Source organism: Canis lupus, chromosome 6 (assembly GCF_011100685.1).
Source record: "Canis lupus familiaris isolate Mischka breed German Shepherd chromosome 6, alternate assembly UU_Cfam_GSD_1.0, whole genome shotgun sequence".
NCBI lineage: Eukaryota > Metazoa > Chordata > Mammalia > Carnivora > Canidae > Canis > Canis lupus.
In genome coordinates, this window is record NC_049227.1 from 12,087,606 (window position 1) to 12,109,811 (window position 22,206).

At 42.7% G+C, this 22,206-nt stretch overlaps 2 protein-coding genes and 1 pseudogene across 15 annotated transcripts in view; 2 read left to right on the forward strand and 1 right to left on the reverse strand.

The window, feature by feature from the left end:
- The first annotated feature begins 2,681 nt into the window (after positions 1 to 2,681).
- LOC479758 (zinc finger protein 33B-like) lies at positions 2,682 to 21,834 on the forward strand. Its single transcript, XM_038539498.1, has 5 exons — positions 2,682 to 3,465; positions 5,080 to 5,135; positions 16,446 to 16,587; positions 16,856 to 16,951; positions 19,057 to 21,834. The coding sequence occupies exons 2-5, from the start codon at positions 5,082 to 5,084 to the stop codon at positions 21,693 to 21,695; spliced, it is 2,931 nt and encodes a 976-aa protein (XP_038395426.1). The 5' UTR covers positions 2,682 to 3,465; positions 5,080 to 5,081; the 3' UTR covers positions 21,696 to 21,834.
- The window catches only part of ZNF12 (zinc finger protein 12), a 43,361-nt gene continuing 24,294 nt past the window's right edge, over positions 3,140 to 22,206 (reverse strand). For 2 of the 14 annotated variants that reach the window (XR_005360619.1, XR_005360618.1), the window contains exons 4-6: positions 15,764 to 15,866; positions 4,959 to 5,209; positions 3,140 to 3,788 (exon numbers count right to left, since the gene is read on the reverse strand). Coding sequence is in view for 10 of the 14 variants with exons in the window: in XM_038539502.1 (XP_038395430.1) it covers positions 15,232 to 15,335 (104 nt within the window). In the remaining 4 variants the exon portion in view is untranslated. Of the gene's footprint in view, positions 3,789 to 4,958; positions 5,210 to 14,173; positions 15,336 to 15,757; positions 15,867 to 22,206 lie in introns of those variants that run through there. The other 12 variants (XM_038539509.1, XM_038539506.1, XM_038539510.1 and 9 more) reach the window with 8 other exon arrangements.
- On the forward strand, positions 7,893 to 8,050 carry LOC119876400 (annotated as a pseudogene).

A 22,206-nucleotide genomic window follows, 5' to 3' on the forward strand; every position in this document is an offset into this window, starting at 1 on the left:
TATTTATTTGGTAGTATACTTTGATTCCAAAATCGATTATGAACATTGTAACATGTGAGTTATTTACCTTACATTATTGTTATAAATGACCACCACTGGGGTGCCTGGGTGGCTCAGTGGTTGAGTGTCTGTCTGCCTTTGGCCCAGATTGTGATCCCAGGATCCTGGGATTGAGTCCTACATTTGGCTCCGTGTGAGGAGCCTGCCTCTCCCTCTGTCAATGTCTCTGCCTCTTTCTCTATGTCTCTCATGAATAAATAAAATATTTTTTAAAAATGGCTACCACCTTGTGCAAAATATTTTGCACATTCATTGACTAGACATTTAAATAGTCTATAAATTTATATTGCTTCCATTATTTTTCTATTACAAGTAAATTGAACGTGATTTATATACATACATCATTGGGTGATTATTTCATTAACATTCACTACAAAGTATGGAATTACTAGATCAAAAGGTAGTTTTGTTAATAGAGTAGCTTCCAGAAAGTTTGTATGAGTTATCCTCATACTAGACATGAAAGAAATGAATATTTTTCTAAGTTTGTACCTACCCTGGATATTAGTATTATTTTACCCTTTTCAAATTTTATTTTCCAAAAATATCTTTTTAAAAATTATTTATTTATCTTAAGTAATCTCTATATCCAACACGAGGGTGGAACTCACCACCCCAAGATCAAGAGTCTTATTCTCCTAAGAGTGAGTCAGCCAAAAATGCCCTAAACATTGCATGTCTGTTGTTTGTCATGAAGGACTTTTTCATATATTTATCTTCCACATACAACTTGTCTTACTAATTCCCTTTTCATATCTTAAAGGAGTGACAATAGTAATGCTGATTTTTTCAATGATTTGTAAGAGCTGTTAATAAATTAAGATCACAAAATCTTTTCCTGGTTTGTCTTTAAGCTTTCTTCCAATTTTTAATCTGAAACTGAAATGTGTAACTTTCTAACATAAAACTAGTTAGTTTTCAGCTTAATGATTTCTTAGTGTGCTGTCCCGTGTTTTCCCATCCATGGATTGTATATTCTGAAATTCACTTATGCTTTAAGAATTTGCCTTTGAAAAAAAAAAAAAAAAAGAATTTGCCTTTGAGGGGATCCCTGGGTGGCTCAGCGGTTTAGCGCCTGCCTTTAGCGCAGAGCGCGATCCTGGAGTCCCGGGATCAAGTCCCACGTTGGGCTCCCTGCATGGAGCCTGCTTCTCCCTCCTCCTGGCCTCTCTCTCTCTCTCTGTCTATCATAAATAAATAAACCTTAAAAGAGAAAAGAATTTGCTTTTGAATTTTAAAACCTTGAATCCAGGTGAAACATACTCTGATGTGTGAGCTAGGGACTTAACCTTAATTGTATTTGAGCGTGGTCACTGTTTGAACTAACCATGTATTACATACTTTATTCTCCTACCAATCTCAAAGTCCCCTTCATCAGCGTTACAGTGCCCTCCACCTGTTCTCTGGCTCCTCATGAGCCCTTTTTATTTTTTCTTTATGGTAAAACTGTCAGAAGGATGCACTACTACCCGTTCAGGATAGTCATCTCTGGGAAAAAGTGGGAGATACTTTCGTTTTTAGTGTCTGTGTATTTTGACTTAAAACTTCAGTTTTTGTGTATTATGTCTTAGAAGTTTATTTGCCTTTATTTCATTTTCATTCACATCTTTAAAAATTGCTTGGCTGGGCAACTGATTGCAAGGGCTATTTTTTTTTTTTAAGATTTTATTTATTTATTCATGAGACAGAGAGAGAGAGGCAGAGACACAGGCAGAGGGAGAAGCCAGGAGCCTGACGTGCCGGGAGCCTGACGCGGGACTCGATCCCGGGACTCCCAAGATCACACCTTGGGCTGAAGGCAGGCGCCGAACCGCTGAGCCACCCGGGCTGCCCAACAAGGGCTACTTTGGTCAAAAATTTTCAAAATTTTTGAAAATATAGATTTTCAAAAATCTATATTCCCGAGTGTGTCTGCCTTGTTTGGCAGCTTTGGGGAGGCCCCTCACCACCTGGCAGGAGAGGTGGCAGAGCTGGGGTTGGGGAGACTTGGGAGACTCGAGGTGATGTGGAAGCGTGGAGGGGTGGGAGTGGGGTGATGTGGGGGCAGGGCGGGATGGGATCGAGGTGACATGCAGGCAGGGCGAGGTGCGAGTAGGGTGATGTGGGGTGGGGTGGGGTGGGAGTGGGATGACATGGGGGTGGGGCGCGGTGGGACTGGGGTAACTAAGTGGGGTCTTAGTTGGGTAGGAGTCCAGGTGATGTGGGAACGGAGTGGGGTTGGAGTCAGGGCGAAGTTGGGGAGGAGCGGGGAAAGTAGGAGAAGGGTGATGTGGGAGGTGGGGTGGGGTAAGAGTGGTGACAAGGGGGCGGGCGGGGTGAGAGTGGGCTCATTTGGGGGCAGAGTGCGGTGGGAGTCGCGGTGAAGCTCGGGAGGGGCGAGGGGTGGACGTGGGGCGGTGTGGGGGCGGGGCGGGTGCGCGCAGGCCCCGCCCCTCGTGTGGGCGGGGCCTCCCGCCGGGCTCCCTGCGCGCCAGGCCGGCGGGCGTCGGGCTCAGTGCGCAGGCGCGCTTCTCTCCGCCGCGGGGCGTGCTGGGGGGCTGGGGCCTGCCCAGGGGCGGTGCGGGTGCGGGTGCGGGTGCGGTCGCGCGAGGGCGGGCAGTGTGTCCCAGAGGACCTGGCCGAGGTCCGCGCTGGCGGCCTGGGGCTGCGGCGCGGGGCGTGGGAAGGGGGGCAGCAGACCCCAGCCCGCTGCGGTCGCCCCCTCCCGGCGGGGGCAGTATCCACCCGGAATAAGGGCGCCTCGGGGGGGCCCGAGCGCACGCGCAGGAAGGGAGGCTGCGCTCGCCGCGGGAGTCTCCATCCTCGTAGGTGCCGAGGGGGCCCGACTGCGGCCCGGAGGACCGCGCGCCGGCCGCCCCCGGCGGGGGGGTCGCCGAGGTAGGACCGGGACCCGGTGCCGTGCCGTGCATGCGCTACACCCGTCAGAGCCCGGCACCGAGGCCCCGCACGCGTGACCGAAATGCGCGTGTGACTCCTGGGGCTCCTTAGGGTTTCCCTGGGTTGGTGCACGACTGGGCGCGCGGGAGCCGCGGGGCCGCTCCGCCGTGTACCGCCCCCCCCTCCCCAGGCGCGGGGGACCCGCCTCTGCGCTGTCCGGGGGCTGAGCGCGCTTCTGGGCGGCCAGCCCGCCTTTGTCCTCGGGCCCCTGCTTTGGGTTCCTTGAGAGCAGCCGTGTGTCCTCAGGGAGGCGGGTCTGGGGCCCCCGATGAAGGCTCCAGCTGGAGGGGGTTTGTCCCCTCGGCTCTCCCGGAACAAAGCAGCTCCACTGAGGCAAGAAGAGCCTGGCTTCAGGAACAGGAATCTCACCGGGAGAACCCACCCTCTTCGGAGTTGCAGAAGAGAGGCAGAAAGAGCGAGCCTAGGGGGCACGCCACGGCTCGGGTGGCTTCACCACATCCAGAAGCTGTGAGTCACTCTGCAGTTGGGAGAAGGGAGCCGGGGCCAGGTGCTGGCAGGGGACCCGCTGTGTGACAGATGTCACCTCCTTGGCTCTACAGCTGGGAAGCTTTTATTTCCGCCCCATCCCGAAGGCACTCTTTCCTCCTTTCATTCTCCACTGATTCTTTCCAGAAGGTGGGCAGCTCTCTGACAGCGACTAGTCACCAGGTCAGGCATCTGGAGATGTGTTCTTGTGCCTCCCTGATCTTACAGGGTCAGGTGTCATAGTTCACGGAGAGTTTGCCAGGTTTTCTGGTTTTGTCTCATTTGACAGAAAAGGGGAAAAGAACCTGAAAGGGGAAATGACTCGTGTAAGATTCCTAAGATTTGAATAGAAGCCGAAGTCCCTGACCCCTGGCTTGGTGCTGTCCACACAATCACATCAAAATAAGTTTCCTCTTTTTTAAAGATTTTTATTTATTTATTCATAGAGAGACAGAGAGAGAGAGAGAGAGAGAGAGAGAGGCAGAGACACAGGCAGAGGGAGAAGCAGGCTCCATCCAGAGAGTCTGACGTGGGACTGGATCCCGGGTCTCCAGGATCACGCCCTGGGCTGCAGGCGGCACTAAACGGCTGGACCACTGGGGCTGCCCAAAATAAGTTTTCTCTTAAAAGATCCTTTGAGGTCTGCCCAGAGTCCCGGGATCAAGTCCTGCATCCACCTCCCCACATGGAGACTGCTTCTCTCTCTGCCTGTGTCTCTGTCTCTTTATGTCTCTAATGAATAAATAAATAAGATCTTTAAAAAAGGATCTTTTGAGAAACAGTTTTTTTTTTTTAAAGACTTATGTTTAAGGTACCTATCCCTTTTTCCAAAGCTTTGAGGATTCTTGGACTCAAGGGGTGAATATTATTGTCAGTAAATCAGATACACAAAATAGCCTTTAAGGTTTGTTTTCCCCTGCAACATCAGTTGTTTTATTTTGTTTTTTAAATTATTTAGAAAGAGAGAACATGTGCAAGTAGGAGAGATGCAGAGGGAGAGGAAGCAGGAGAACCCCAAGCAGGCTCCAGGCTGAGCCTGTGGTGGGGCTCAATCCTACAACCCTGGCTGGACCCAGAGTCGATGGCTCAGCCAACTGAGCCACCCAGGCGCACCCTGCAAGATCAGTTTTAATGAAGACATTGTATTTCTTATTTTGACCTGCAGGTATTTGCTTAATAGTTCTGTTTTTAGGGGCACCTGGGTGACTCGGTTGACTCTTGATTTCTGCTCAGGTCATGATCTTGGGGTCATAGGATCAAGTCTCTTGTTGGGCTCTGCACTCAGTGCAGAGTCTGCTTGTCCCTCTCTGCTCACGGCTGCCCCCCCACCCCCCACCCCTCAAGCTCTCTCTCTCAAACAAATAAAATCTTTAAAAAAGTCTTGTTTTAAACATTTCTGTGTTAGTGGGAGAGGGACATAGCTAAGCAGTAGGAAATATTGCAGGTTTAAGAAGTCACAAAGGGACAGATGTTACCTTCCTTGTCTTCTCCAGGATTGGAGATTACCCAGCTGGTGTGTAGAAGTTTGTACAAGAATCAAGGTGCTGCAGGGCCAGCCAGCTCTCATTATCCTGTTGCTTTTTACTTGTCTTATAGGTATGCCTTCCCAGGTTTTGACATTCTTTCAACAACAGAAAATGAACAAATCCCAGGTGAGTTGTTTCTTTCCTTCATTCCCTGTTTCATTTTCCAGGAGATTTTGTGATTCTTGTAAGTGTGTTCATATCTTAAAGTAGAAAAGTAGAAATAGATAAAAAGCTAATTCTGGGTAAATGAAGAGTGAGTGGTACCTGTGTAGCCTGTAGTGGTGGCTGTAAGTCATGTGACCTCACAGTCATCAAAGGTTTGTCCTTTGAGTTTCCTGACCTACGCAGGATTTTTAGTGACCACAAAGAGGAACCAGCCAGTTACTCCTGGGACAGAAAGACTTAGTGACTCTAGAGTCTGGAAAAAAATGTCTTTGAAGCTCTTCAGGTAGTAAGAACCTTATGGTGACCCCCTGCTGCCTGTAGTCCTTCTTTACTGGAAGTAGAGGTCAGAACTCAGGTTTTATTAGGACCAAAGTGCTTCTGGGCTCTGGAGAGCTTTCTGAACATCCGCTCTGATCTGGTGACAAAACCCTAAGGCTGTCTGGAGGCATGAAAGAAATGGATGGCTTTTTCTTAACTCCTTAAAGAGTTGGAAAGCAGGTTGTTCAAACTTAGAGTGTTTGGTAAATGCTTATGCACTATCCATTCACATTTCTTTTACTTTTTAAAAAAGATTTTATTTATTTACTTGGCGGGGGAGGGAGAAGCAGGCTCCTCACTGAGCAGGGAGCACAACATGAGGCTGGATCCCAGGACCCTGAGATCATGATCTGAGCTGAAGGCAGACGCTTAACTGACTGAGCCACCCAGGTGCCCCCGCATTTCTTTTATTATGATAAAATATATATAACAGAATTCACCATTTTATTTTATTTTACTTTAAAATTTTTTTTAAATTTTTATTTATTTATGATAGTCACACACAGAGAGAGAGAGAGGCAGAGACACAGGCAGAGGGAGAAGCAGGCTCCATGCACCGGGAGCCCGATGTGGGATTCGATCCCAGGTCTCCAGGATCGCGCCCTGGGCCAAAGGCAGGCACTAAACTGCTGGGCCACCCAGGGTTCCCAGATCTCACCATTTTAACCATTTAACCATAAGCATACAGTTTGGTGGCATGAATTACATTATGTTGCACATCTGTCACATCTACTTTCATAGCCCCAGACAAATCTCTGTAATACTTTTTTTTTTTTTTAATCTCTGTAATACTTAATCAGTAACTCCTAGCCCCCCTAGTCACTGGTAACCAAATCTACTTTCTGACTCTATGAATTTCCATATTCTAGATATTTTGTATAAGTGGAATTACACAATCTTTGTCCTTTTGTGTCTGGCATCTTACACTTAATATTTTTCAGGGTTCATCCATGTTGTAGCATATATCAGAACTTCTTTCCTTTCAGTGTCTGAATATTGTTCAGATACATTGTACAGATGCATGACCTTTTGTTCATCCATTCATGTGGGTTTTTTTTTAAAGATTTTATTTATTTATTCATGAGAGACAGAGAGAGGCAGAGACATAGGCAGAGGGAGATGCAGACTCCCCATAGGGAGCCTGATGTAGGACTTGATCCCAGGGATCAGGACCTAAGCCAAAGGCAGAGGCTCAACCTCTGAGCCACCCAGGTGCCCCCATGCATGTGTTAATGGACACTTGGGATTGTTTCCATCTTTTGGCCCTTAGTGCTGAGTATCTATTTATCTGTTCACATTTTAATCCCCTGGATGAAACCTCACTTCCCTACTACTTGCCTAAATGTGTCCTGATAAAGCTTGGCAGTAATGTCTTTACAGTGGACGCCAATGGATGTTTTCCAGACCTTACTTTACCAGAACATTTGGCTGCATGTGGCAGTTAACCCACTTTGACCTTCTACAAAGGCCTCTTTCTCTGGTATTTTGTGACATTGTTCTTCTGGCTTTTTTTCTCTGATTTGTCTCCCTCATGGCATCTTCCTCCTCTTTTTCCCATTCTCGTGGCTTATCCCCAAATTTCCATCCTTCACTCTCTCCTGTAAGCCTGCCAGTCCTTTCTATTTTATACACTCCGTGGTGGTAGTACCAAATGTTATTATTATAGCCTGGGCTCTTCTCTTACATCTTGTCCTTCTATGTGCGGGTGACTAGAGGCACCTTTGTTTCTGCAGTTCCAAAATTAAAATGGTTATTTACTGCTTCCTCCCTTGCTGTTGGATGATGGTCCATCTGTGGGACACAGTTAAGGAAGCACCAGAATGGGATTCATCCCAGCCTTCCCTTCCTTAGCCATATCCTGTGTGTAACTCAGCTTTACTACTTTTAAGATGTCAGCAGTTCTTAAACCTGTTCTTCCTACAGAATTCCTCCTCCCTTATCAGAGCTTAATTTTCTCTCCCCTGGACTGTTAGAACAGCTCCTTGCTTCTTTCTCCCCCAGGTTAGGTCTGTCCTCCTGAATAATTATTCTGAAATGTTATTCAGGGGCACCTGAGGTGACTCAGTTGAGGGTCCGGCTCTTGATTTCAGCTCAGGTCATGATCTCATGGGTTGTAGGATTAAGCTCTGCATCAAGCTCTGCATTGCTTGGTGGGAAGTCTGGTTGAAGATTCTGTTCCTCTGCCCCTTATGCCACACCCAGATGCATGTTCTTTCTCTCTCTCTAAAAATAAATAAATCTTTAATATGAAATGCTATTCAGATTATGCCATTGTAATATGGAGACCCTTGAGTAGCTTCCTACCACCTGTAGGGCCAAGGCTAAGTTCTATATAAAATTAAGGCTGTCGAGAGTGTGACCACTTCCTATTCCCCTGTTTTATTAAAAAATGTTTTTTTGAGCTTTGCGCAGTGGCAGTATCGTAGCCAATGAGGTTTATCCGAGGCGCGATTATTGCTAATTGAAAAAATGTTTTTTTGGTTTGGATACTCTTTACATCTTATTCAACATTGGCTTACTGGGCATTTGTTCAATGTACCAGACACTGAATTGTGTGCCACAGACTCCACTCGAAATGATGTAGAAACCTGGTGCTTTTCTAATGGAATTCATAGTTCAGTGAAGAAGGTGGCATTTTAAAAGTAAACCTGTCGTGTTACTCTTTGGTGATTCCAATTCTGACATGGCTCCCTAAACACGTGGGGTTACTACCTGCCTGTGCATTTTTTTCACTTTCCTGCTCTGCTGGCTGACTTTGACCCTTACTGCATTTCCTTTTCGGAGTCTCAGAGCTCCACTGGGGGGAGCCAGGAAACCTTCTCCTCTCTCTTTGTCTGCCTCTAGATTAATTGCCTTTCTCCTCTGTGTTTCCATAATACTCCATGCTGTCCCTGTAACTGTATTTGTCCATTGTGCAGAAATGACTTGTCCCTTCAAAGTCCAGATGCACATCGTGTTCATCTTTATACTTTAATTTCCTCACCCTGTGCCTCACCCCTTGTAGGTGCTTGACACATATTTGTGGCGACTAGACAATCGGTAGGCTTTGTCTTCTTTGGGAACCAAACTCTGCTCTTACTGGGTAAACCATCCTGCCTGAACACCCAGCAGGGCCATCTGGGAGAACTGGGGTTTCCTTTCCCTTCTCTGAATGCTGTCTCAGATCATGCAGGGTGGAGTGTTGTTGTTGTTGCTATTTAAGAACTTGTTTTTTGTTAGAGCAACGTTAGGTTTATAGCAAAATTGAGCAGAAGGTACAGAGATCTCTCATGTACCCCAGCCACCCCCCTCCAACCACACTCTTCCCTATTATCAACCTCCTCCCAGCAGAATGGTACATTTGTTATAATTGATAAACCTATCCTGACATATAATCACCCAGAGTCCATAGTTTATGTTAGGGTTTACACTTGGTGTTCACTCTGTAAATTTTTGACAAATGTATAACATGTATCCACCATTACAGTATCATACAGAGTACAGGGGCACCAATTCCTTGCTCTAAGATTTATATATAACTTTGACTCCCCCAAAACTTAATTACTAATAGCCTACTATTGGCTAGAAGCCTTGCAGATAACGTAAGCTAGAGAAAAAGAAAATGTCATTAAAATCCTAAGGAAGAGAAAATATATTTATAGTACTGTATTTAAAAATCTTGAGTATAAGTGGACTCATGCAGTTTAAACCCTATTGTTTAGGGGTCAAGTGTGTTTTCACTATGCTTAGAAATCCTTTGTGCTTTACCTCCTTAATCCCTCCCTTCTCCCTCCCCCTGGGAACCACTGATATTTGTATTGTCTTCATAGTTTTGCCTTTTCCATGTCACATAGTTGGAATCATATAGTATGTAGCCTTTTTATTTTTATTTTTTTTATGTAGCCTTTTTAGATGAGCTTCTTTTACTTAACTGTATGCATTTATGATTCCTCCATGTCTTTTCGTAGCTTGATAGCTTATTTTATTTTATTTATTTTTATTTATTATTTTTAAAATAAAGATTTTATTTATTTATTCATGAGAGATGCAGAGAGAGAAGCAGGCTCCATGCAGGAAGCCTGACGTGGGACTCGTTCCCGGGACTCCAGGATCACGCCCCAGGCTGAAGGCGGCGCTAAACCCGAGTCACCCGGGCTGCCTGCTCATTTCATTTTAGCACTGAATAATGTTCCACAATCTGGATGGACCCCAGTGTATTTATCCACTCACTTACTGAAAGACATCTTAGTTGCTTTGAAGTATTGGCAGTTGTAAATAAAGCTGAAATAAACGTCCATGTGCAGGTTTTGGCAGGTTTTTGTGAGGACACAAGTTTTTTAACTTTATTGGGTAAATACCAAGGAGTGTGATTGCTGGATTCTATGGTAAGACTTCGTTTAGTTTTGTAAGAAACCATCAAACTGGCTTCCACACTGGCTGTACCGTTTTGCATTCCTACCAGTATTGAATGAGAGTTCCTGTTGCATCCTGACCAGCATTTGGTGTTATCAGTGTTCTGCATTTAGGGCTTCATCCTAATAAACGTGTAGTGGTATTTTGCTTTAATTTACATTTCCCTAATGACATACGATGTGGAGTACCTTGTCATATGCTAATTTGCCATCTATGTGTCTTTGGTGAAGTGTACCTTAAGATCTTGAGTTATTTGTTTTCTCAGTGTTGAGGGTGCTTTTTAGAGTTTGTTTATAAGTAATCTCTATGCCATGAGCTCAGGAGTTGCATGTTCTTCTGACTGAGCCAGCCAGAGGCCCCTCTTACTGTCAAGTTTTAGGGTTCTTTGTATATTTTGGATAAGTTCTTTATCAGATATGTTTATTGCAAATATTTTCTCTCAGTCTGTGGCTTGTCTTTGCATTCTCTTGACAGTATCTTTCACAAAGCAGAAAGTTTTAATTTTAATGAAGTCCCACTTATCAGTTCTTCTGTGGATCATGCCTTTGGAGTTCACCAAAGTGAACCCATTCACCAGTGAAGTATACCAACTATAACAGTGAATTCCTCTCTTTTTCCTTGTAGTTCTTTGAGTTTTTGCCTCATCTATTTGACACTTTGTTAGGCACGTTAAAGAGTTAAACCCGTTAAACTCATTAAAAAGTTTTTACCTTTTCCTGGAGAATTGACCCTTTTAATCATTATGAAAGCTTCTCTTTATCCTTGATAGCATCTCTCACTTTGAAGTCTGCTCTATCTGAAGATATTATAGTCCTTCCTGCTTTTTTTTGATTAGTATAGCATGGTCTATCTCTCCATGTACATTTGATAGGGGTTCCTTCTTACCTTTAATGCAGTTTTTTCCCAGTTTTTTAAATTGTAGTGTATAGGGATCCCTGGGTGGCGCAGCGGTTTGGCGCCTGCCTTTGGCCCAGGGCGCGATCCTGGAGACCCGGGATCGAATCCCACATCGGGCTCCCAGTGCATGGAGCCTGCTTCTCCCTCTGCCTATGTCTCTGCCTCTCTCTCTCTCTCTGTGACTATCATAAATAAATTAAAAAAAAAATCTTTAAATTGTAGTGTATAAAATTTACCATTTTATTTGTTTTATTTTTTTAAAAACTTTTTTCCATTTTAATTATTTTTAAGAGTACAGTTTAGTGGTATTAATACATTTATAATGTGTAACCATCACCGCATCCATTCCCATAACTCTTTTAATCTTATAAAACTAAAGCTCTGTGCCCATTGAACAATAACTTTTTATTCCTCCCTTCCTCTTGTCCCTAGCAACCACCATTCTATTCTGTCTCTATGACATTTTTTAATGTAAGTTATGTCATACAGTATCTTTCCTTTTGTGGCTGGCTTATTTCACTTAACATGATATCTTGAAGGTTCATCTATAGTGTAGCATGTATCAGAACATCCCTCCTTTCTATGGCTGAATAAAACTCTTTTATGTATATACCACATTTGTTTATTCATTCATCTGTCGATGATCACTTAGGTGGCTTCCACATTTAGCTATTGTGAATAATGCTGCTATAATTACAGGTGTAAATATTTCTTCAAGACCCTGCTTTCACTTCTTTTGGGTATATACCTAGAAGTAGAATTACTGGGTCACATGGTAATTCTGTTTTTCACTTTTTGCAGAACTACCATGCCCTTCCATAGAGGGCTGTACCATTCCACATCCCCAACAACAGTGTGCAAGGGATTCAATTTCTCCACATTCTCTCCAGCGCTTGTTTTTTGTGAGTGCATGTTTGTGTGTGTTTTATAGTAGCCATCCTAATGGGTGTGAGGTGGTATTTCATTGTAGTTTTAATTTGCATTTCCCTAATTACCAGTGATGTCGAACATATTTTCATGTGCTTATTGGCCATTTGTGTATCTTTGGAAAAATGTCTGATCAAATATTTGGCCCTTTTTAAAAACAAAACAAAACAAGTTTGTATGTATTCATTCATGAGAGAGACACAGAGAGAGACAGAGACATAGGCAGAGGGGGAAGGAGGCTCCCTTACTGATGAGGATCATCAGGGAGCCTGATGTGGGACTGAATCCCAGGACCCCAGGATCACGCCCTGAGTCAAAGGCAGATGCTCAACCACTGAGCCACCCGCTCAACCACTGAGCCACCCAAGTGTCCCTTTGCCTATTTTTGAATTGGATGTTTGCCGTTTTTGTGGTAGTGGTGTTTTTTTAAAGGAGTCTTCTATGTATTCTGGGAGCTAATGCCTTATCAGATATATAATTTGCAAATATTTTGTCCCATTCTGTGGGTTGCATTTTACTCTGTTAATAGTGTCTTTTGATGCACAAAAGTCTTAATTTTCAGAAAGTCCACAATTTGTCTTTTTTCTTTTGTTTCCTATGCATCATATCCAAGAAATTATAGCCAGATCTAGTGTCATAGAGATTTTGCCTTATGTTTTTTTCTAAGAATTTTACAGTTTTAAATAGTACATTTAAGTCTTTATCTACTTTAAGTTAATTTTTGTATGTGGTGTTATGTAGGAGTCCAGCTTCGAATGAAGCTTTGCCTGTGGATACCCAATATGTCTAGCACCATTTGTTGAAAATGCTGTCATTTACCCATTGAATGGTCTTGGCACGCTTATAAAAAATTGGGACACCTGGGTGGCTCAGAGGTTTAGTGCCTGCCTTCGGCCCAGGGCGTGATCCTGGAGTTCCAGGATGGAGTCCCACATCGGCCTCCCTGCATGGAGCCTGCTTCTCCCTCTGCTTGTGTCTCTGCCTCTCCCTGTGTGTGCCTCTCATGAATAAATAAATAAAATCTTTTTTTTTTTTTAAATTATCTGACCACATATGTGAGGGTTTAATTCTGGGCTCTCTATCCATTGGTTTATCTATTTGTGTACCTGTGCCACACTGTTTTCATTTCTGTAGCTTTGTAGTGAGTTTTGTAATCAGGAGTGTGAGTCCTCCATTTCTTTTTCAAGATTGGTTTTGGTATTTGGGGTCTCTTGAGATTCCATGTGAATTTTACAATGAGTTTTTCTATTTTTGTAAACAAAATCACTGGGATTTTGATAAGGATTTCATCGATTCTGTAGATGGCTTTGGATAGTATTGACATCTTCACAATATTAGGTTCTCCAATCCATGAATATGGGTTGTGTTCCCACTTAGCTATGTCTCTGATTTCTCTAAGCAGTGTTCTGTGGCTTTCATTGTACAATTTTTCACCTCCTTTGTTAATTCCTAAGTATTTTATTCTCTTTGATGCTCTTGTAAATGAGATTGTTTTTATAATTTCCTTTTCAAATTGTTGTTAGTGTACAGAAATGCAGCTGCTTCCTGTGTGGTGATTTGTATGCTTCCCACTACTTTGCTGAATTCACTTATTAGCTCTAGTAGTTTGTGTGTGTGTGTGTGTGTGTGTGTGTGTACTCTTTAGGATTTTCTACATATAAGATCATACCATTTGCAAGTAGATACAATTTTACTTCTTTCTTTCCAATTTGTTTTTTTTTTAATTTTTATTTATTTATGATAGTCACAGAGAGAGAGAGACAGAGAGAGGCAGAGACATAGGCAGAGGGAGAAGCAGGCTCCATGCACCAGGAGCCCGACATGGGATTCGATCCCGGGTCTCCAGGATCGCGCCCTGGGCCAAAGGCAGGCGCCAAACTGCTGAGCCACCCAGGGATCCCCCTTTCTTTCCAATTTGAATGTTACCTTTCTTTTCTTTTCTTTGTTTCCCCCACCTTTTTTTTTTTTTTTTTTTACATAATTGCTTTGTCTAAAATTTCCAGTACTAGATTGAATAGAAGTGGTGCAGGTGGGCATCCTTGTCTTGTTCCTAATGTTAGAGGAAAAACTGTGCTTCCACCAGTAAGTGTTTGCTGTGAACTTTTCATGTACTACTTTCATTATGTTCGGTGGGTTCCTACTTTCTTGAGTCTTTTTTTTTTTTAATATTTTTATTTATTTATTTATTTATTTATTTATTTATTTATTTATTTATTTATTTATTTATGACAGAGAGAGAGAGAGGCAGAGAGGCAGAGAGGCAGAGACACAGGCAGAGGGAGAAGCAGGCTCCATGCAGGAAGCTTGACGTGGAACTCGATCCCAGGTCTCCAGGATCACACCCTGGACTGACGGCGGCACTAAACCGCTGAGCCACCCGGGCTGCCCTCTTGAGTCTTTTTTTTTTTTTTTAATTTTTATTTATGATAGAGAGAGAGAGAGAGAGAGAGAGGCAGAGACATAGGCAGAGGGAGAAGTAGGCTCCATGCACTGGGAGCCCGACGTGGGATTCGATCTTGGGTCTCCAGGATCGCGCCCTGGGTCAAAGGCAGGCGCTAAACCGCTGCGCCACCCAGGGATCCCCTCTTGAGTCTTTTTATAATGAAGGTGGGTGTTGGATTTTCTCAGATGCTTCTTCTGCATCAGTTGAGATTACTGTGTTTTTTCCCCTTCATTCTGTTACTGTATGGTATATTGTGTTGATTGATTTTCATATTTTTTTTTGATTTTCATATTTTGAACCATCCTCACATTCCAGGAATAAACCACACTTGGTCATGGAATGTAGTCCTTTTTATATGCTTTTGAATTTGCTTTGCTGGTATTTGTTGAGGATTTTTGCTTCAGTGTTCATAAGGGATAATGGTCTGTAGGTTTCTTGCGGTCTTTTCCTGGCTTTGGTATCAGAGTGATGCTGGCCTCACAGAATGAGTTAGGAAGTGTTCAGTCCCCTTCAATTTTCTGGAAACGTTTGAGATGGGTTGGTATTAGTTCCTCTTTAAATTTTTGGTAAAATGAAACAGTGAAACTGTGAGGTCTAGGACTTGTGTTTGTTGGGATATTCCCCGTTGCTGACCCAGTCTCCTTACCAGTTACCTATTCAGATAATCTATTTTCCTTCTGACTTAGTCTTGACTGGGTTTTATGTTTCTAGGATTTTGTCCATTTCCTCTTGGTTATCCAGTTTGTTGGCATACAGTTGTTCATAGTACTCTCTTATAAACCTTTTTATTTCAACAGAACTGGTAGAAATGTCCTTATTTTCATTTCTGATTTTAGTAATTTGAGTCTTCTTGTTTCCCTTAGTCCATTTAAGTAAAAGCTTGTCTGTTTTGTTCATCTCTTCAAAAAATTGGCTTTTGTTTTCATTTTATCCATTGTTTTTCTTTTTTGTTTATTTTTATTTATTTCTATTTTTATTATTTCTTTCCTTTGGCTGGGTTTGGGTTTAATTTCTTCTTTTTCTGATTCCTCAAGTTATAAAATTAGGTTGTTGATTTGAGAGCTGTAACACTGATTGCTTTCATGTCCTCGCTGGCTCCTCATTATCTTCAGTGTCATCCCTGCCACCTGCAGAGGGCCCAGGATGCTCCATTGTAAAGGAAACAGTAGGTTGTCTATACTTAACTTTTAGCCAGGGGGGAAAAAAAAGATAAATTAAGCTTGTCATTATTATGTGAATTAGCAGAATGTATATATTATCTATCAAGAAATAAGTAAATTGGGGCAGCCTGGGTGGCTCAGTGGTTTAGTGCTGCCTTCAGCCCAGGGTGTGATCATGGGGCCCCGGGATTGAGTCTCACGTCGGGCTCCCTGCATGGAGCCTGCTTCTCCCTCTGCCAGTGTCTGTGCCTCTCTGTTTTTCTCTGTGTCTCTCATGAATAAATAAATAAAATCTTAAAAATAAATAAATAAATTGGAGGTACCCAAAACTTATCTCTAGGATGGGGTGAACTATTTTGGAGTCATTAAAGTATAGGAATAAACCCAGACTTGTTCTGTAATGTCTCTTTGGACACCTGTACAGATCTTTATCTTCTTACAGTCCTACATACCATTCTCCTGTCACACTTCTGAGTGCTTCTCATGGCTCCTTGGCTCTGCTTATGTAGTGGTGCCACATCAGTGAAAATCTCCTGCTATGTTCTGAAGCCCAACCTGACAACACAAAAGAACCGTATTTTCTACCATTATTTGATACTAATTGTAAATGACTCTAGCACAGTTCTTATGATACCTTATTACAGGATAAATGTTCCAAAATATGATTTGTCTCCTTATTAAGACTTAAGCTCCTGGGGCACCTGGGTGGCTCAGTCACTTGAGCATCTGACTTCTGATTTTGGCTCAGGTCATGATCTCAGGGGCCTGAGATCAAGCCCCCTGTCAGGCTCTGTGCTCAGTGGAGAGTCTGGTTCTCTCCTTTGCCCTCTGCTCCTCTTTCCACTTGCACATGCGTGCACATGTGCTCTCTCTCTGTCTCAAAAAACAGGATTGGTTTAGCTTAATCTTGGAAGGCTAGGACAATTTCAGAAACACAGAAGGAACTTTAGTTTTTTTGTTTGAATTAAGTTAATACTGGGTTTTCCCATCATATCACTTTATCCTACAGGGTATAAACAAGGGAAGGTATAGAATTGGCTGTACTATTTTATGGTAAACTCTCAAACATGTTAAGACTTATGTCCCTTATGTCTGTTTCATGTCACCCAATATTGATCTCTTTGGCTTGAACAGAAACGTGCTGGTCAGGGATCCGTGACATTCAGGGACGTGACTGTGGAGTTTACCCGGGATGAGTGGCTACAACTGACAGGCACACAGAGGACACTGTACCGGGACGTGATGCTGGAGAACTACAACCACCTGCTCTCCGTGGGTGAGGGGTGTTACCATGTGTTTCTTTTCTTCTTTTGTAGCTGCCAGAATTTGTGGGCTGTTGGAGTGTTTAATGATACTGTGTGTACATCTCTTGGGTCAAAGATGTTCCCATTTGGCACAGAAACAATATTGTTCTTGCCTCCCTGATGAAAGGTGCAAACAAGCACCTTTATCATGTGGCTCCTGCAGCTGCACCTTCCTCATCCCCCAGGGGCCCTGATATCCATGCCACTTGTCACAAGTTTTACCCTATATCCCACTCACAGGGTGTCACCTCACCAAACCAGAAGTGATCTTCAGGCTGGAGCAAGGAGAAGACCTGTGGCCATCAGAGGGAGAATTCCCAGACCAGGGTGATCAAGGTGAGTTAGTATTTGTGGAGGAAGAAAGAAGCCCACAGAAATCAGGTCCCAGATGGCTTGGTTTTGAGGTTGGTGTGTGTCTCTGTAGTTCAGTTTTGGTCCCTCAGACTTTCGGATGTGGCTGAACAGCAAGCTAACAGGCCTCCCGATCACCTAAATTGCCCCCACACTGTTACTTGCAAATACCAGTGCTGCCATTTTCTGCCTTCTACTTGCCACTTGTATTCTTGGTGTTGGAGATATGCCAGTGAACATAACAATGTTCCTGAGCTCCTAGAGCTTACAAGCTAGTAGGATAACATAGATGAAAATGAGAAAATTTACTAATCAAATGGTGACAAGACCCCTGAAGAGAATTAAAGCAGGCTAAAAGGAGAGAGAGTGGGGTGTACTCTTTTAAAAGGTGGTCAGAGAATGCATTTTTGATGGAGTGTGCATTAGAGCAGGAAGCAGGATTCTGGGGGTTCCAGACAGAAGGAATAGCTGGGCCATGCTCTTGTGGCAGGTGTTTGCTGAAATAGCAGTGGGCCATTATGGCTATAGGGATGCATTTGAGAGGAACGTTGATAGGAGATGACTTCAGGGACATAGCCAGAGCCCCTATATCTTGCCCTCTAATATCCTACAGAGCAAGGTAAGGACTTTGATTTTGCTTTAGGTGAGGCGGACAACTGTTCATGGATTTCCACAGAAGAATGTTTTAAAAGAATTTCTCTGGCTACCGTCCAAAGAAAATCAGAGATGGGCATGAAGGTAGTTGATGAAGGTAGAAGCAGAGACAGGATACAGAGCTGGCTCCCCCCAGAGGACCACCAGAATCACCTGCTGATATGGCAGATTTGAATTGATTGCTCACACTGACAGTCTCATACTACCTTGGAGGAAAGTGAACAAAGTCAGGTTATTTATAGGATTTGAGGGCATGGTTTCAGGTATATTTGTAACACAGGAGCTTGAGAACTATTGAGTAAGGACCATAACCTAATAGTTTAGGATGTATGGACACAACAAGGATTGAAGAGTCCTGGAGAATAAGTTTATTATTTACTGGAAAGTTGAACAAGTAATTTAAAAGATTTTTGGGGAAGATTCTGAACTGAACAGTAAACTTACTTGCAACTTTTAGTTTCCTGGGCAGGTTTCCTGGAGTAGTAAATTCTTGTTATGAAAACAGAATACTAATCAAGTTAACATAGATAGTGAGTAGGCTGTGTGGGTGTGGATGGTTTCAGCTCTCAGCGGAGCAGACATGTTTGCAGTGGTTCAGATAAGAAATGATGGGGACTTAGAGTTACAAGCTGGTGCAGGTGAGGAGGTTGGCCTGCATCATGCAGAGAGGAGGATTTGCGGCTGAGTCAGACGTGGCCTGTGAGAGAGGGAGTTTGCAAGGGTTTAATCGGAACAACATGATAATGAGGGTAGGTGGTGTTTACTGAGATGGGAGATTGGGGAGGAGTGATTTGGAGGAAGTTTAAAATTTAACATCTAATAATTCTAAAATCTGAAGTCCTTTATATTTTAATTCTATTTTGATAGCCAGTCTGGTAGGTTTGTTAAACAAATCAGTCTTCAAAAACAGTACTACATTCTGTATTACATTTTACCATTTCTTGACTGAAGTTCATTTGCTAGTAGTTTCTTTAAGAATTCATAAAAACAATATTTCCCTGCATTTTTGGATACTCAGACTCACTGGTGTTACTTCATCTGAGTGCCATTTTGTCTACATATAAAATTACTGAGATTTACTTCTAGTCCTTAAGGATTTGTAATTCTTTCTCCAGTGCTTTTAGCACTGAATTCTATTACAGATGTCTGAGATCAGCTTGATTTTTTTTTTTTTTTTTTTGTCTTAAACATGACTTCAAGTTCTGGGGATGTGATGCACAGCAAAGGGTCTATAGCTAATAGTACAGTAAGCACAGTGGAAAGTTGTTGACAGTAGATGTTGATCTTTGTAACCACACACAATTTACCTTTGTTAACTAAGTAAGGTGATAGACATTTTAGTTATCTTGGTCTTAGTAATCATAGGAAATGTATTAACATTTTTAAAGTACACTTCATTTTTCTTACTTATGACCTTATAACTTATGACCTTACAGACAGGAGTGAGGAAGACCAAAATGAACATTTGTGGCGAGTTTTACTCATCAACAAAAAGTCACTGACTAAGAAGAAAGATAATGTTTTCAGAGAAATACCCCATCAGGATGACTCACGTGGAAAAAGTTTGAAAAATGTTTCAGAATCAATTATTAGTGATAAAAATTATTCAAGTAAGAACTCTCATGAAATTAATACATGTGGGAGGTTGCTTTCTGATAATAACCAAGGAGACACTCACACTGGAAAGAAACCTGATGAATATAACCAAGATGAGAAATCCCCAAGCTGTAATAAGGACCGTACTGAGCAACAGAAAATTCAGACTTTGGGACCACTTTTTGAACGCGATGAATGTAGAGAAACCTCCCGTAATAAGGCAGCCATCGTTACACCTCCAAGGACTCAAACAGAAGACAAATCCTGTGATTATAAGGAACTGGGGGGAAATACCAGTGATGAGTCATCCCTGGAAGTTCTTCAGGAAGTTCACACAAGTAAGAATCATTGTGAGGTCACTGAGTGCCTGAAGTCAACCCTCTTAAAACATCAGACAGTTAATTTGGAATCTAATGAAAATGAGAATAAGTCCCATCTCACTCCACCTTCTGAAACTCACAGAGGAGAGAAAACCTTTGAATGTAGTTACTGCAGGAAATCTTTTTACCAGGAGTCCCAACTGACTCAGCATCAGAAGACACACACAAGAGAGAAACCCTGTGGAAGTAATAAATCTGTAAAAACCCTTCAGAAATCACAACCCACAGACCCTTCAAGATCTCATGCAGGAGAGAAACCCAGTGAATGCAGTGAAGCCCCTGTGCAGTCAGCTCTTTCTGATCAACAGAGGGCATGGTCAGAAGGGAAGCTTTATGTGTGTAATGAATGCAAGAAGTCTTTTCGTCATAGCTCAGCCCTCAAAGTCCATCAGAGAATTCACACAGGAGAGAAGCCCTATCAATGTACTGAGTGTGGGAAATCTTTCTATGCAAAATCAAACTTCAATCATCATCAGAGGACTCACACAGGGGAGAAACCATATGAATGTAAGGAATGTGGGAAATCCTTCTGTGTAAAATCGAACTTAACTAAACATCAGAAAACACATACAGGGGAGAAACCTTTCAAATGTAATGAGTGTGGAAAAACTTTCTTACAGAAGTCACAGTTTGCTGACCATCAGAGAACACACACAGGGGAGAGACCCTATGGATGTAATGAGTGCGGGAAGTCTTTCTACTATAAGTCAGCCCTGCATGTACATCAGGGGAAGCATACAGAAGAGAAACCCTATAAATGCACTGATTGTGGGAAATCCTTCTGCTATAAGTCAGCCCTAATTATCCATCAAGTATCTCACACTGGGAAAAAACCCTATGACTGTAATGAATGTGGGAAAACCTTCTGTGTGAAGTCAAACCTTACTAAACATCAGAAAATTCACACTGGTTTGAAACCTTATGAATGTAATGAGTGTGGCAAAGCCTTCTCTATGAGTTCGATCCTAATAGTACATCAGAGAACTCACACGGGGGAGAAACCCTATGGATGCAATGAATGTGAGAAGTCCTTCTATAAAAAATCAGCCCTCACTAAACATCAGAAAACTCACACAGGGGAGAAACCACATGAATGTAATGAATGTGGGAAGGCCTTCCATATGAAATCCACCCTGATCATACACCAGAGAACTCACACTGGAGAGAAACCCTTTAAATGTAATGAGTGTGAAAAATCATTCTATGTGAAGTCACTTCTTAATATTCACCAGAGAAATCACACAGGAAAGAAACCCCATGTATGTAGTGAATGTGGGAAAGCCTTTTCTATGAAGTCTAATCTCACTGATCATCAGAGGACACATTCAGAAGAGAAACCCTATGAATGTAATGAATGTCAGAAGACCTTCCGCCATAAGTCAACTTTAACCGTACACCAGAGAACTCACACAGGGGAGAAACCCTATAAATGTAATGAATGTGGGAAATCCTTCTATATGAAGTCAGCCCTCAGTCAACACCAGAGAATACACACAGGGGAAAAACCTTATGAATGTAAAGAATGTGGGAAAACCTTCTTCCAGAAGTCACACCTCACTAAACATCAGCGCACACACACAGGGGAGAAACCCTATGAATGTAAGGAATGTAAAAAAACCTTCTTCCAGAAGTCCCACCTCATTGAACACCAGAGAACACACACTGGGGAGAAGCCCCATGAATGTAACAAATGTGGGAAATCATTCTGTTATAAGTCAGCCTTAACCATACATCAGAGAACTCACACAGAAGAGAAACCATATAAATGCAATGAATGTGAGAAATCTTTCTGTATGAAATCCCACCTCACTGTACATCAGAGAACTCACACAGGGAAGAACCCTTTTGAATGTAAGGAATGTGGGAAAACTTTTTATGTGAAGTCAAACCTCATTAATCACCAGAGAACTCACACAGGGGAGAAGCCCTATGAATGTAAGCGATGTGGGAAATCCTTCTGTATGAAGTCGACCCTCACGGTTCATCAGCGCACACATACTGGGGAGAAGCCCTATGAATGTAACGAATGTGGGAAGTCCTTCTGCAAGAAGTCGACTCTCACAAAACATCAGGTAATTCACACAAGAGAGATACCCTAAGGTGCGGGAAATGTGGAAAACCCTCATGCGTGAAGTCAAGTTTTGTGAACTTGAGAACCCATGGGAAGAAATCTTATGACTGTAATAAGGTGGAGATCTCTTACTGTGGGGATTTAGTCTTTAATTGGAATCAGAAGACACACATGGTGTGGGAGTTGGTGGACTCTCTCTGGAATGGATATTGGGTACATTACTAAATATCAGAGAACTTGCATGGAGAGAGAGCCCTGAGAATGTCCTGTATGTTAGTGTCTACCTATGAATCTAATATATGTCTCAGAGGAATCAGCCAGAGGTCTAAAATTAGTAAGAATGCAACAAAAGTATAAAGGGATTTACAGAGTCACAACTTACTGATCATCAGGTAATTGATACTGGAGTGGAACTAAATAAAGGTTTTACATGCATGAACGGTGTTGAGGGAAAAAGATCACTCTGTATAAGAAAAGTATTAATATTGAGGGGAAATCTATCAGTTTGGGAATTGTGGATATATTGTTTTCTCTAGAAA

What these genes read in the sequence shown, in the direction of transcription:
- LOC479758 (XM_038539498.1), top strand. Translation starts at nt 5,082, where the DNA reads ATGCCTTCCCAGGTTTTGACATTCTTTCAACAACAGAAAATGAACAAA. An exon ending in CAACCACCTGCTCTCCGTGG is followed by an intron (nt 16,588 to 16,855) that starts GTGAGGGGTGTT and finishes TCCCACTCACAG; the next exon opens with GGTGTCACCTCACCAAACCA. An exon ending in CCCAGACCAGGGTGATCAAG is followed by an intron (nt 16,952 to 19,056) that starts GTGAGTTAGTAT and finishes ATGACCTTACAG; the next exon opens with ACAGGAGTGAGGAAGACCAA.